The sequence below is a fragment of the Myxine glutinosa genome, chromosome 3 (assembly GCF_964187855.1).
Source record: "Myxine glutinosa chromosome 3, kmMyxGlut1.1, whole genome shotgun sequence".
NCBI lineage: Eukaryota > Metazoa > Chordata > Myxini > Myxiniformes > Myxinidae > Myxine > Myxine glutinosa.
The window spans coordinates 41,362,393-41,374,503 of NC_136263.1; the positions used below are offsets into that span (position 1 = coordinate 41,362,393).

General features: G+C 44.4%; 1 protein-coding gene across 3 annotated transcripts in view; it reads left to right on the top strand.

The window, feature by feature from the left end:
* The first annotated feature begins 280 nt into the window (after positions 1-280).
* Positions 281-12,111, top strand: part of LOC137423650 (ectonucleoside triphosphate diphosphohydrolase 1) — a 122,338-nt gene continuing 110,507 nt past the window's right edge. Inside the window, exons 1-4 of one of the 3 annotated variants that reach the window (XM_068111014.2) lie at positions 281-427; positions 2,206-2,288; positions 2,430-2,455; positions 5,737-5,820. In XM_068111014.2, the coding sequence (XP_067967115.2) occupies positions 2,248-2,288; positions 2,430-2,455; positions 5,737-5,820 (151 nt within the window). In that variant the 5' untranslated portion in view covers positions 281-427; positions 2,206-2,247. The remainder of the gene's footprint in view (positions 428-2,205; positions 2,289-2,429; positions 2,456-5,736; positions 5,821-12,111) is intronic. The other 2 variants (XM_068111015.2, XM_068111016.2) reach the window with 2 other exon arrangements.

A 12,111-nucleotide genomic window follows, 5' to 3' on the forward strand; every position in this document is an offset into this window, starting at 1 on the left:
CATCGATGGCTTATGCTGGGCCTAAATCGATGGCTTATGTTGGGCTTAGTCCCAATGCCACCTCTTCAAATCGACAGGCACCATCACAATGTATTCGAACTATTCTGTGCCGCGTTCATGCTCGGGCAGTGTACTTCATGTGGTTATGAGCCCGCAGGAATGGTGACGTCTAATGATGGTTCCAGTGGCTTGGGCGTCACACTTGTGTGGCTTGCGGTTAAGAAAATGAAACAAAACAAGATCCTGGTGACTTTCCAATGCACTTGAGACGTTGAGCACACACGCTTGGATGGAAAGATGCGTGTGTCACGGTAACCCTTCACTCTTCATTCCCAATGTGACTTGCCTATCCTGTTTTTTATTTACTTTAACTTTTGCCTTTGGTGATTTATAAACATGTCGACGAGAAAGTTGGCTTGATTCCCAGGTGAGCAAACACTCTTTATTTTCAGACTCTTTGATTTGTGAATGGCTTGTTTTATACTCTCGAGCGGTTTATATCAAACCAAGCATCTGACTCCTCTCCCACCGCAAGGTTTTTGTTTTTTTTAACAGGAAGAGTTTCCTTATCAATTGAAACTGCTTTGAGTTTTTACTTTTTATTGTACTTTTGTACCATTTCTATCTAACAATGGCTCACATGATAGCTTAGAGGTATGTGCACCTCACCCTTGTGCTCTCTAACCTGTGATTGAATCCTGGCCCAGCTATAAATTGTGGTCATGGTGGCTTCACATGCAGAGCGCTCCATCAATGTGTATGCGGTCCCTCCGATTGGCGTTAAACTGGAACGATGTATCTGCCAGCATGAGTTGGTGGACATTAAAGATCCCACGGTGTCCTTCACGAGGAGTAGGCAAGCTACTTCTATCTGGCATCCTGAACAAATTACAAATTCCGAGTTGTTAGGGTTAGGGTTAGGCAATAACTTCCCTTTGGCAGCACTGATATAATGATGATGAGGAGGAAGGTGGTTGCGCTAGTGGTATATTGATTCCAGAATGGATTTGGTAGAGAAGGAAAGGCAGTAGAGGTAGGAGGACTAGGTGTGGCCACCAGATAAGGAGGGCTGGTGGGGATTGGTGGAATGGTTATTGAGTGAGTGGCCCCGCTCACACCCCCATAAAGGACATAATGGAGCTTGGGAGGAGTAGGTAGGAGAAGGTAGACAGGCTTACTCATCCTTTGTTGTATCATTTTGGTTTGATGTGCCATACACTTTGCAGAACATTCGTGCTGCCTTAGCAGTTTCTTGGCAAGGGTTATACCTGGTGGTTTGCCATTGCCTTCGCAGTGTTTTTGTCAGTTCTCTATCCTTTAAATTATGAGCAGCAACCAATGAAGCAGCACGTACTCTTTTTTTTAAGTCTTCGGTATGACTCGCTCAGCGTTTTAACCACAAACCTCCCAGACTCGGAGCGGACGCTCTAACCATTATGCCACCTGAGTCCGCTCCATTGCTGCATAGTCTCCCTAAAATGTGGGTGTCTGATTGGAATAGTCTCAAAGAAGCACACAACTATTGTCAAGCCCCCCCCCCCTCTCCAACTGGATCTCTCTGGTGGAATCCTGCCTCCAACGCCAACTGTCGATGTCCATGCTGGCTATTCACACCACTTACACCTCCAGTGTGTGGGTTGCGCTGCCAGCCATAAGGCCTGCATGTCCTGTCCTTCCAAGGCTGTTCTTTTTGTGAACATCGTAGGAACTATACCAGCCATCCTGCTGAGGTTTTTGTACATAAACAAGGGAAAAATGATTGTGTTGAGATCCATCTTACTCTTTATATGTCCATAAGGAAATGTGTTTAGGTTAGACGGGGTGTGCAACACACATTTAGGTTCATTATGTGGCCGATCTATCCTGTATGTAGGACCTCCCTGTAGACAAGAAAGTTTGCACCCTTCCCATCATGGTGAAATGTTTTGAGGAATCGTGGATGACGCCAATAAAGGGGAAGTGATATAGGAATTTCCATAGAAAAAGGGAAGGGGACAATATTCGGAAAAGGGAAGGGGACAACATTGTGTGGCCGATCTATCCTGTATGTAGGACCTCCCTGTAGACATGACAGTTTGCACCCTTCCCGTCATGGTGAAATACTTTGAGGAATCGTGGATGATGCCAGTAAAGGGGAAATGGTATAGGAATTTGCATCGAAAAAGGGAAGAAGATCCCCAATTGTGTATATGTGTGTTGCATCAGGTTTTCGTGTGCGGGGCTTGAGGTTATTGCAAGACATTCGTTATGAGCTACAGGCCTACCTATCCGCTTGACTGGACTTATTGGTGAGCTACATGCTTGATGATGCAAATAATTTGACTTCCCTTCTGAGAGAAGAAGTCTAACTATGTTTTTTCAAATGCATTCGCCTGTCCCTTGCCTTGAGAAAGACGTTGGACATAATTACACATATGATGCTCCCGCAGGTGGAAGTCCCTCTCGCCCAACCCTGGTAACAGATGTAGAACGCTCTTGCTGTGATGTTAGTAATTGAGTTGTGAATGAATGCCTGAATGTAATAACTACGATGAATCTTTAGGTTTGGGAATTTCGGATCGTATCGTTACATTTGCAGAACAGCGCATCATTATGTACGCCATGATGGTGTTCAAAGCAACTTCAACATGGGAACTGTGTTTGACCTTCAGAAATGTTTGTGCCCACACTTTCACTCTTCGGGGACGGACCCTTTTACCCCGCATGTGTAGCGCAAAGTGAGGTTAAGCAATTGGTTCACTTTTTTTGGTTGTCTATCAGTCAATGTCTATAATAATCGAGGAACTACTGTACTTGATTTTAATTACATTTTATCTTTTGAACACTGTTGAACATGATTCGGAACATGAACCTGCACGTTAGCATTACTCCGGCTCTGAATTTGGCAAATTGCATGGCATCTCGTCCCAAGCTTGCATGCCTGCCTGACAGTCAAACAAAATTGAAAATCATTCCAAACTTTCTCTCTCTCTCACCACAGGCAGGTTGGTGGTCTTTCTGTCTTCTACCTACTCCTCTCTGGCCTAGCTCCCCCTGCTCTGTCTGTGCTCTGTCCCCCAAATATTCCTGCAGGATGCACAAGATCTGCCTGCAACCCTCTTCTGGTGAAACTGCCAAAATCAAGACTCTCTGCTCACCTTCACTCTTTCATTCCTCTTTTTCCCGCCTCTGGAACAAACTCCCACACTCTCTTCAATCCCACTCTTCCCTCCAGGTCATTAAAAGAGCTGTTCACCACCATCTCTTATCTTCCCCCTTCCAAAACCTTAATCTTTTCTGCCCCCGTTAATACACCCCAAATCCACCTCTTTCAATCTCCGACTTCATTCCTGAAATTCCTAGTAGTGTCCATTTGTTTTATCCTTTCCTCCTTCTCCCCCAGCCCTCTCCCTTCCACAGATCTCCCGATGTCCCTGTTCTATACTGTTGTGCTGGTGTGCTTCCCTCTCTCTCCCCTCCTGTCTCCTGCTCCCTTTATTATATGTTTTATGTGTCAGTTTATGTTATTTTGTGTTTAATGTGTTAGCTCTTACACGAGCCCCGATTTTGTATACAAAAAACCACCCAAAAAACAATAGGAAACTTAGTGTTTTTACAGACATCATAAAGGACACAAACAACAGGCATAAAGAACTAATGTCCCGTCAAATAAGATGGTGTAAAAGACGCTGCATCAACGGCGGTAAACTTCCGAAGAAAGTTTGTTTTGTTTATTCCTGCAGCCTTAAAAAGTTTTATTTTATTTCATTGAATTATAGACTTGAACACTGTAGAATACAAGTCGTGTTGTTGGCACTTCCAAAAACCTTCAGTTTAGTAATACTTGGCCAAAATACTACACCCTCACAACCAATCAAATTTGCCACGTGCTTTGTGGGCTTTGTTGACAGAAAGTTCAGCTCTGGACTCTTCCGTTTGACCCACTGGCTCCGTATGGTTCAATCGTGCCTGTTATTCAATGGTCATGAGCAATGCTAATATATATATATATATCGTACTCAAACACAAAACAAAAGTTGAAAAGACCCTTTCCATGTCCTTTTTATCACCACTGCTTGGGGTACGGTGTTCTATGAACTCTCTGGTTTGTTGTTACATTTGCTTATGAATCACTATAGTGGGGCAACATAGCATAACAATTGTGCATTTTATGAGGAAAGCACCAAATTTGGCACACTAGTAGACTATCCTATTATGAACAGATTTGGATATTGGGCCATCTCAAATTCAGCCCTTGATGGCTGTGGCAGCCATTTTCCAAAATGACACCTTCAGCTTGTTCCGACAAATTGCATCATCAATTGGCTTGGTCCTTTCCACCAGGCATTCTCTGGTGAAAGTCTGGAACTGCTCTTGGCCAATCTTCTTCACATTCCTGACAGTCTCAACTGCAGCAGGACCTGCAATTTCCTTTGTGTCAAGGACAACCAGATCCATGCTCTCTTCCTCAAAGGGGTTGTCAAGCTCTTCTATGACGCTGACAAGGGTGCGGACATCCTTGGAGAAAGAGGTCTGCACACTTGGTGTCTGGTCATGATGACGTGTGTCCTCTCGCCTCCCCCAGTGTTGATGGCCATCTTGGAACTCTTCTATGGCCCTGGCAACTCTGGCCCGGCAATCATCCAATGCCGCAGGGCACTTGGGTTGTCAGTGAGGCCGACTGCTCCACCATCTCCTTTGATGCAGGCGTTATTCTGTTCATGCGCCTGGTCGATTGGGATCGAAGAGAACACCTTCTTCGTCTTCTGTACAGTGAAGTTGCCAGCCCTGAATTCTCTGGCTACATCTGGGTGCTTCATTGGGAGTGCAACCATGTCCCTCAGGTGAACAGGGACCCACCTGGCATAGTGTGTGTGGTCTAAAGCATGGAACCATGGCACCAGTTCCGTCAGGGCATCAAGGTACATCGTGAATGAAGCCTGCCGCAGAGAACGCACGTAGACCAGTACCAACATCTCTAGTTCCAGCACAGTTGCCCAGTACTGAAAGTTGGGAATGTCTTCTCCTCTCTGGTGACACCAGTCTTCGAACTCAGGCAGGTCTTCTGCATCATCAGCATATGTCATACAGTGGTGTTCATACGCATGGTGTTGCAGGATGTGCAGTGCCGCTGCAGTGATTTGATGAGCTCTTCTTGTGCGGGTGACGTGGGCAGCTCGCAGGAAGGAGTCGGCCGTCCCTGGCGTTGCAATCTCAGCTTGCAAATCTGCAAAATCTGCAAATCTTGCAAAAATCAAATCTCTGAATCTGAGATGGCCCAATATCCAGATCTTTTCATAATATGATAGTCTACTAGTGTGCCAAATTTGGTGCTTTCCTCACAAAATGCACAATTGTTATGCTATATTTAGCTTAGCTGCCGGACTACTATGCTTAACCAAGTGGCTGCTGGCATAACTTGCACATGCATTTTGTGGGAAAGGCAGAGTTGCATTTGTTTCGGAATTCCTCAATAAGGTGAGTAACTTATTTGTTGAAGTGAGGTCTTGTTTAAGGTTTACATCCTGCTTTGCCAGTGCATGAACCTTTGAGATTACATTTATTTTTCCATCACACAAATGAAATGGTATGAATGAATGCATGAATGAATTATGAATGAAAAATGAATTTGAGTGCATTGTTTAGAGTAATGAAACTGGCTGGCCTATTATTATTCAGGCCTCACATTTTTCTTCCACCTCTGCTGCTTATGGAGAATTCTGAGAAACGTATTGCCAATTCCTCTTCTCCGCTCAGTTTCAGTCATCCCTATGGAGGACAATGTTGCTGCCTGCTTCAGCTGCCTGAGGCAATCCATTTATCTTCAGATCTGTGATGAAGGTATCTCAACTGCCCATGATCCTGGGTTTATAAGCTTGACACAATGCTCGGGAACATTAACCTTCAAAATTGATGTTAATTCGACCTTTGATTGAAACCTTTACTGGTGATCCAGTAGTTGCAAACATCGTTTAGTGTATAAGGCAGCATTCCCCCACTGACTCAAACCATGAGCTACATCTGGAGTGAGGGAAGCACTTTCTGCACACCTGTCTGCTGAAGGCAGTGTGAGTGTGCAAATAGGCCTCAGTGGTAATCTGCCTATGCACCCAGCCAGAACGCTTGGGAAAGTGAGTTGCCAGCGAGAATCGTCAGTGCTTCGCTCCACAAAATCTACTCGGTGATAATTTGGTACGAGTACCAAAATTATGATACAAAAACGATTTTAGAGATTGCCCACATTAATAGTTATCTTATTAGCTTGTAACCCCCTTAGTCATCTTGTGTACACAGTTTAAGAACTTTATTTGTGCTGAATGGAGGCTTAAGGTGTTTGTAGATTGCAAGATTATCAATAAAGCATTCCACTGTGATAAGGAAGCTGTTGTTCAGAGTACTGAGTAAAAGGGCACATAATATGGCTTATTGCCCACACTCTGGTAAGCATGACGTGAGGGCTCTTTTAGGCGAGCCACCTGTGCAAAAAAAAAAACACCAAAACCTGAGCGGCTAACTCTGATCACCCAAGAACCAGATCCAATCGGCTAAGAACCAGATCTAATCGGCTAACGCTGATCGGCTAAAAACAAGATCCTATCGGCTGCTAAGAACCATATCCGATCAGCTAACTCCGATCGGCTGAGATCCAGATCTGATGGGCTAACTCCGATCGGCTAAGATCCAGATCTGATGGGCTAACTCCGATCGGCTAAGATCCAGATCTGATGGGCTAACTCCGATCGGCTAAGAACCAGATCCGATTGACTAAGAACCAGAACCAGAACCAATGGGATAACTCCGATCAGCTAAGAACCAGATCTGATCAGCTGACTCCGATTGGCTAAGAACCAGATCTGATGGGCTAATTCCAATCGGTGAAGAACCAGATCTGATGGGCTAACTCTGATAGGCTAAGAATCAGATCCGATTGACTAAGAACCAGAACCGATGGGCTAGCTCCAATCGGCTAAGAACCAGATCTGATGGGCTAACTCCGATCGGATAAGAACCAGATCTGATGGGCTAACTCCGATCGGATAAGAACCAGATCCAATCGGATAACACTGATTGGCTAAGAAAACATATCCGATCGGCTAAATCCAATCGCCCAAGAACCAGATCAATCGGCTAAGAACCAGATCCAATTGGATAACGCTGATCGGCTAAGAAAACATATCCGATCAGCTAACTCCGATCGGCTGCCAAGAACCATATCCGATCAGCTGACTCCGATCGGCTAAGAACCAGATCTGATGGGCTATCTCCGATCGGCTAAAAACCAGATCCAATCGGCGAACGCTGATCGGCTTTGAACCATATCCGATCAGCTAACTCCAATTGGCTAAGAACCATATCTGATGGGCTAACTCCGATCGGCTAAGAACCAGATCTGATGGGCTAACTCCAATCAGCTAAGAACCAGATCCAATTGACTAAGAACCAGAACCGATGGGCTAACTCCGATCGGCAAAGAACCAGATCAGATTGACTAAGAACCAGAACCGATGGGCTAACTCCGATCGGCTAAGAACCAGATCTGATGGGCTAACTCCGATTGGCTAAGGATCAGTTCGATTGACTAAGAACCAGAACCGATCAGCTAACTCTGATCGGCTAAGAACCAGATCCGATTGACTAAGAACCCGAACTGATGGGCTAACTCCGATCGGCTAAGAACCAGATCCGATTGACTAAGAACCAGAGCCGATGGGCTAACTCCGATCGGCTAAGAACCAGATCGAAATGACTAAGAACCAGAACCAATCGGTTAACTCTGATCGGCTAAGAACCACATCCGATGGCTAACTCCGATTGACTAAGAACCAGATCCGATCGGCTAACTCTAATCAGCGAGGAAAACATATCAGATCAGCTAAGAACCTAATCAAATTGGCTAACTCCGATTGGCTAAGAACCAGATCGATCGGCTAACTCCGATTGGCTAAGAACCAGATCCAATCAGTGAAGGGATCAGTTAACTCCAATTGGCTAAGAACCAGATCCGAACGACTAACTCCGATCGGCTAAAAGCCACATCTGATCGGCTAGAAGCAGATCGGCTTTTCACTGTCAAATCTTCTTTTTTTCACGGCATTTTTATTTATTCTATTACTCTGGGGTTTTGAGAAGGTTGGAAAATTCAAGGATTGCCATAAAGCGATGGGCTTGGCTGGTAAGACCATTTGTGGAATATTAATGAGAACTTACCAACATGGAAAGTGTTTTCCTTGTGAAATCTGTAATCAGGTAATGACACAATTCTGCATTAAGGTAATAAATTGGTCGATATTTTAATTGCAAATAGTACCCCTCCCCTTCCACTGACACCTTAACGATGTCAGCCTTGGGTGGTTTCATGTGAATTGTAAATTTGAATATTTAAATTTCTTGTATACATGTAAAATTCATTACCCTGCTCCCCCCTCCCAAATTGCATTGCCTCACCCCCCTTCCCCCTCCCCTCCCCCGGCACGTCTGGTATTGCCCAAGACAACCTAAACACCAGCAATGTAGTCACCCTTTCAAAAAAAGTTTTGTGGGAATGTCCAGCTTTTTTGCTTTGGAAGAAGTGTGCTGTATTTAATCATTTTTGAATGATATAATCTCGGGAGCATAGTCGAAGGTCAAGGAAATTTGCATAACGTTTGTACCACAAGGGGTCTTTGTATTTCAGTCATATAAAATGTTCTATTGACTATGACCGATAAATGTCACAACGTAGATGTGGACACAACTGCTTGTGCTTTTTTTTGTGCATAAAAAGCTTGTGCTTTATTTTCGGAGCACTTACTGTTGTGTGGGACAAGATGATGTAAAATATGAAAAAACTACCAAACTGTCTACCTTGAAATGCAGATGATGCCCAAGGTCTGGATCTCCATTTTTCCAATAAATGAAAAAGGTGCTGCCACCCTGGCTAAGAGTGAAGATCATTATCCATTGGCATTGCATATGTTGGAACCCATCTGTGGATCGGTCCCATCGGCCGATGGGTCTGACCCATCTGTGGATGCACGAGAAATGACAATGCAGACCCATCGGCCGATGGGTCTGCGCCATCTGCGGATGTGTTGTTCACCTTGAAGGAATGTGTTGACAGAATGGTGCCAGGAATTGCTATATAAACAATGGAGAGCGACATTATCTTATGTAAATGGAGCGACATTATGCGCCATCCGATGGGTCTGCGCCATCCGCGGATGTGTTGTTCACCTTGAAGGAATGTGTATGCATCAATGGTGGATGAGTATGTTTATTTGAACCTAAAAATAAGCAATTGATGTCATAAATGTTTATAAAGCAGTCCGTGACATGTGGTTTGTCGATAACTGTTTGTCGATAAGATAAAAATAAGATAATGTCGCTCCATTTAAATAAGATAATGTCGCTCTCCATTGTTTATATAGCAATTCCTGGCACCATTCTGTCAACACATTCCTTCAAGGTGAACAACACATCCGCAGATGGCGCAGACCCATCGGCCGATGGGTCTGCATTGTCATTTCTCGTGCATCCACAGATGGGTCAGACCCATCGGCCGATGGGTCTGCATTGTTATTTCTCGTGCATCCACAGATGGGTCAGACCCATCGGCCGATGGGACCGATCCACAGATGGGTTCCAACACATACATTAGTTTGGCTTAATGTGACGATCCTTGCTCCCCACCCCTGAGACACAGCATCTTCTGTAGGGGGGGGCCTGGGGTATCAGTCACTTCAAGTTTTTGAAAAAGTTTGATTTTTGGTACCATTTTGAAGCTTAGGGTCTAAGTAAGAATTTTGGTCCGAGTGGACAAAGATCACATGGAGTCTTCATACATTCCCGCCATTTTCCAAGATGGCCGCCATCAAAATCTAATACTGACAATATCTCGGAAACTAATCAACCTAGAAACATGAATTTGGTGTCTATACCTAGGTTTTCATGGTCAAGGAATCCAATAAAACCATTTCTGACTACATCAGAGTATTTATTTGTCCCGAAATGGTAAATTACACAACAAACGTTATAGCAGAATTTAGCAGAATTATGCATGTTAACAATTAAACACATACGAACGTAAATTCTATAAAATACCATGAATATAAACCGAACATTCTATTTTCATTGTTCTTAGTGATATTTGATTGATTAGGTAAGTGCAACTAAAAAATCATTACTCATTCTCACAACCATCATGGTCATTTAGTTGGGACATTTGCACTTGCATAAACGTGAGCACTTCAAGTCAGCTTTTTTGCACTTGCATGACGAGCAAGGTTTTGTGCACGCGCATTTTACGTCTAGATCAAACACATCCCTGGCAAGGGGCAACGTGGTCCAGATGGGAACCAGTTGGCCATCTTTTTCCATCCATCCATGATTGCTTGGGCTTGGGACTAGTGCCAGTGGCTCGTGCGCTGTAGTCCAGATGCTCGCCTGGAAGACACTCCTTTTGAGATGTTGGTCCAGCGCATCACTTGTAGGGGGTATTCTTTCCACATCCCTAGTCCTGTGACAGAAAACCCTCATTCGAACAAGGTCAACGTTGGTGTCATCAGTGATAGGTTCGTTGGAGTACATTTTGCAAACAAAGTGACTCACCACTTCCCTCAACTCTGGCGATGTAAGAAACGGGGTGCTAGCAATTGTCGCAAACTCACTCAAGAGGGGTGGAACCTCATCTTTCCGCTTGAAGCAGTATCGCTTGCCCTTGAATTTGAAAGCTGACGTGCTGTCTGATCCAGTGAATGCATGAAAGAGAGCCAAGGCTTTGCACGTTGTCACACCCAAACTTGAGGCAATGTTGTTGAGGGAGATCATTTTGACTGTCTTTCCTGCTTTGAAAGAAATCCAGATATCTGACTCCGGATTCACCGCCTTGATGTGGTGGAAGTTACACAGAAGTATTACGACAACGTCTGTGTCGCCAGTATAGACCATTCCCAGTGATGAATATTGGAGGGCATGAAGAAGATGTACCAGGACACGAGTGTCTGCCTCCTCATGATTACATCGTCCCATGGGTGGTCCATTCCCTGCATTGAGGACTTGGTCACCAGAAGTGATATAAACCTGTTTGCCATCTTGGAATGGTGTTTGCACAATGCTTGTTGACAGGAATGAGAAGAGCTCTTTTTTATTTTCGGCATTAGCCAAAACGTTTTGCCAGTTTCCAGGCACTTTGGCAGAACCAGATACTCGCTGTCGTGTGCCTGTTCCTCGCTTTTCTCTTGTGGTCGCTTTGATTGACATTGTGCGATACTGATCCCATACAATATCCACTCTCGCTGCTCACATCTCGCCAGAGGAGGCTCACATCTCCAGTTTGCAGGAAGAGAAGTGATGTTCAACATGGTTAGTTGACTCATGGAGAGAACTGTCCTGGAATTGTCTTGCATAGGAGATGATTTAGGACCAGTAAGCAGTTGACGAAAGAAATATTTCAGCTTTGTTGGAACAGCAGATTCCTCACAACCTTCAGGAAATGACCCCTTGAAATTGAAAGCAGTATCATGATCCAAAACTGCTTTACGTAGAATTGATGCTGCCAACAGTAAGGTACGTGATTCTTCCTCTGGTGTCTGGCTCGCGCTGGAGATGATTTTTCGAGCTGTCTCTGAGCAAACAAGGAATACTCGATTTCGGATCCCTTTTTCTTCTGTCAGATGTGGGAAGTGTTCAAGTACTCTCTCTTTCAGGCGTGTGCAGTTCACTGTCTTACGAATCTCATGCTGTCCCAACCTTTCCGTCATCATATCTGTCAAATCTTGGAGAGCAAAGATTCTACGTCCTCCAGCAATTTCTTCACTGACGAATTGTAGTAGCTCATTTTCTACTGTGATTTCAGTGTCTTGGGTGACTTGACCTTGTTTTGTACTGATTAGCATTTCATAATGCCGACGGTTGAATTTAGTGTAGCAATATCGATGATAGTTAGCTTCAATAGCTACCAGATCTCCTTCTGCAAGCCGTGCTACAATGCGATCCTCTCCCAATGAAACTGCTTTGTCATGGATGTTCTCGGTGAGGGAAACTTTTTGGAATGAATGGTCATCTTTACTCGTTTCTTCATTACAGAAGAGACATAAATTTCGATTAGTTTCTGTGCTAGATCTTCTTGGTCGTTTTCGTAGAGGTGGCAAGCCT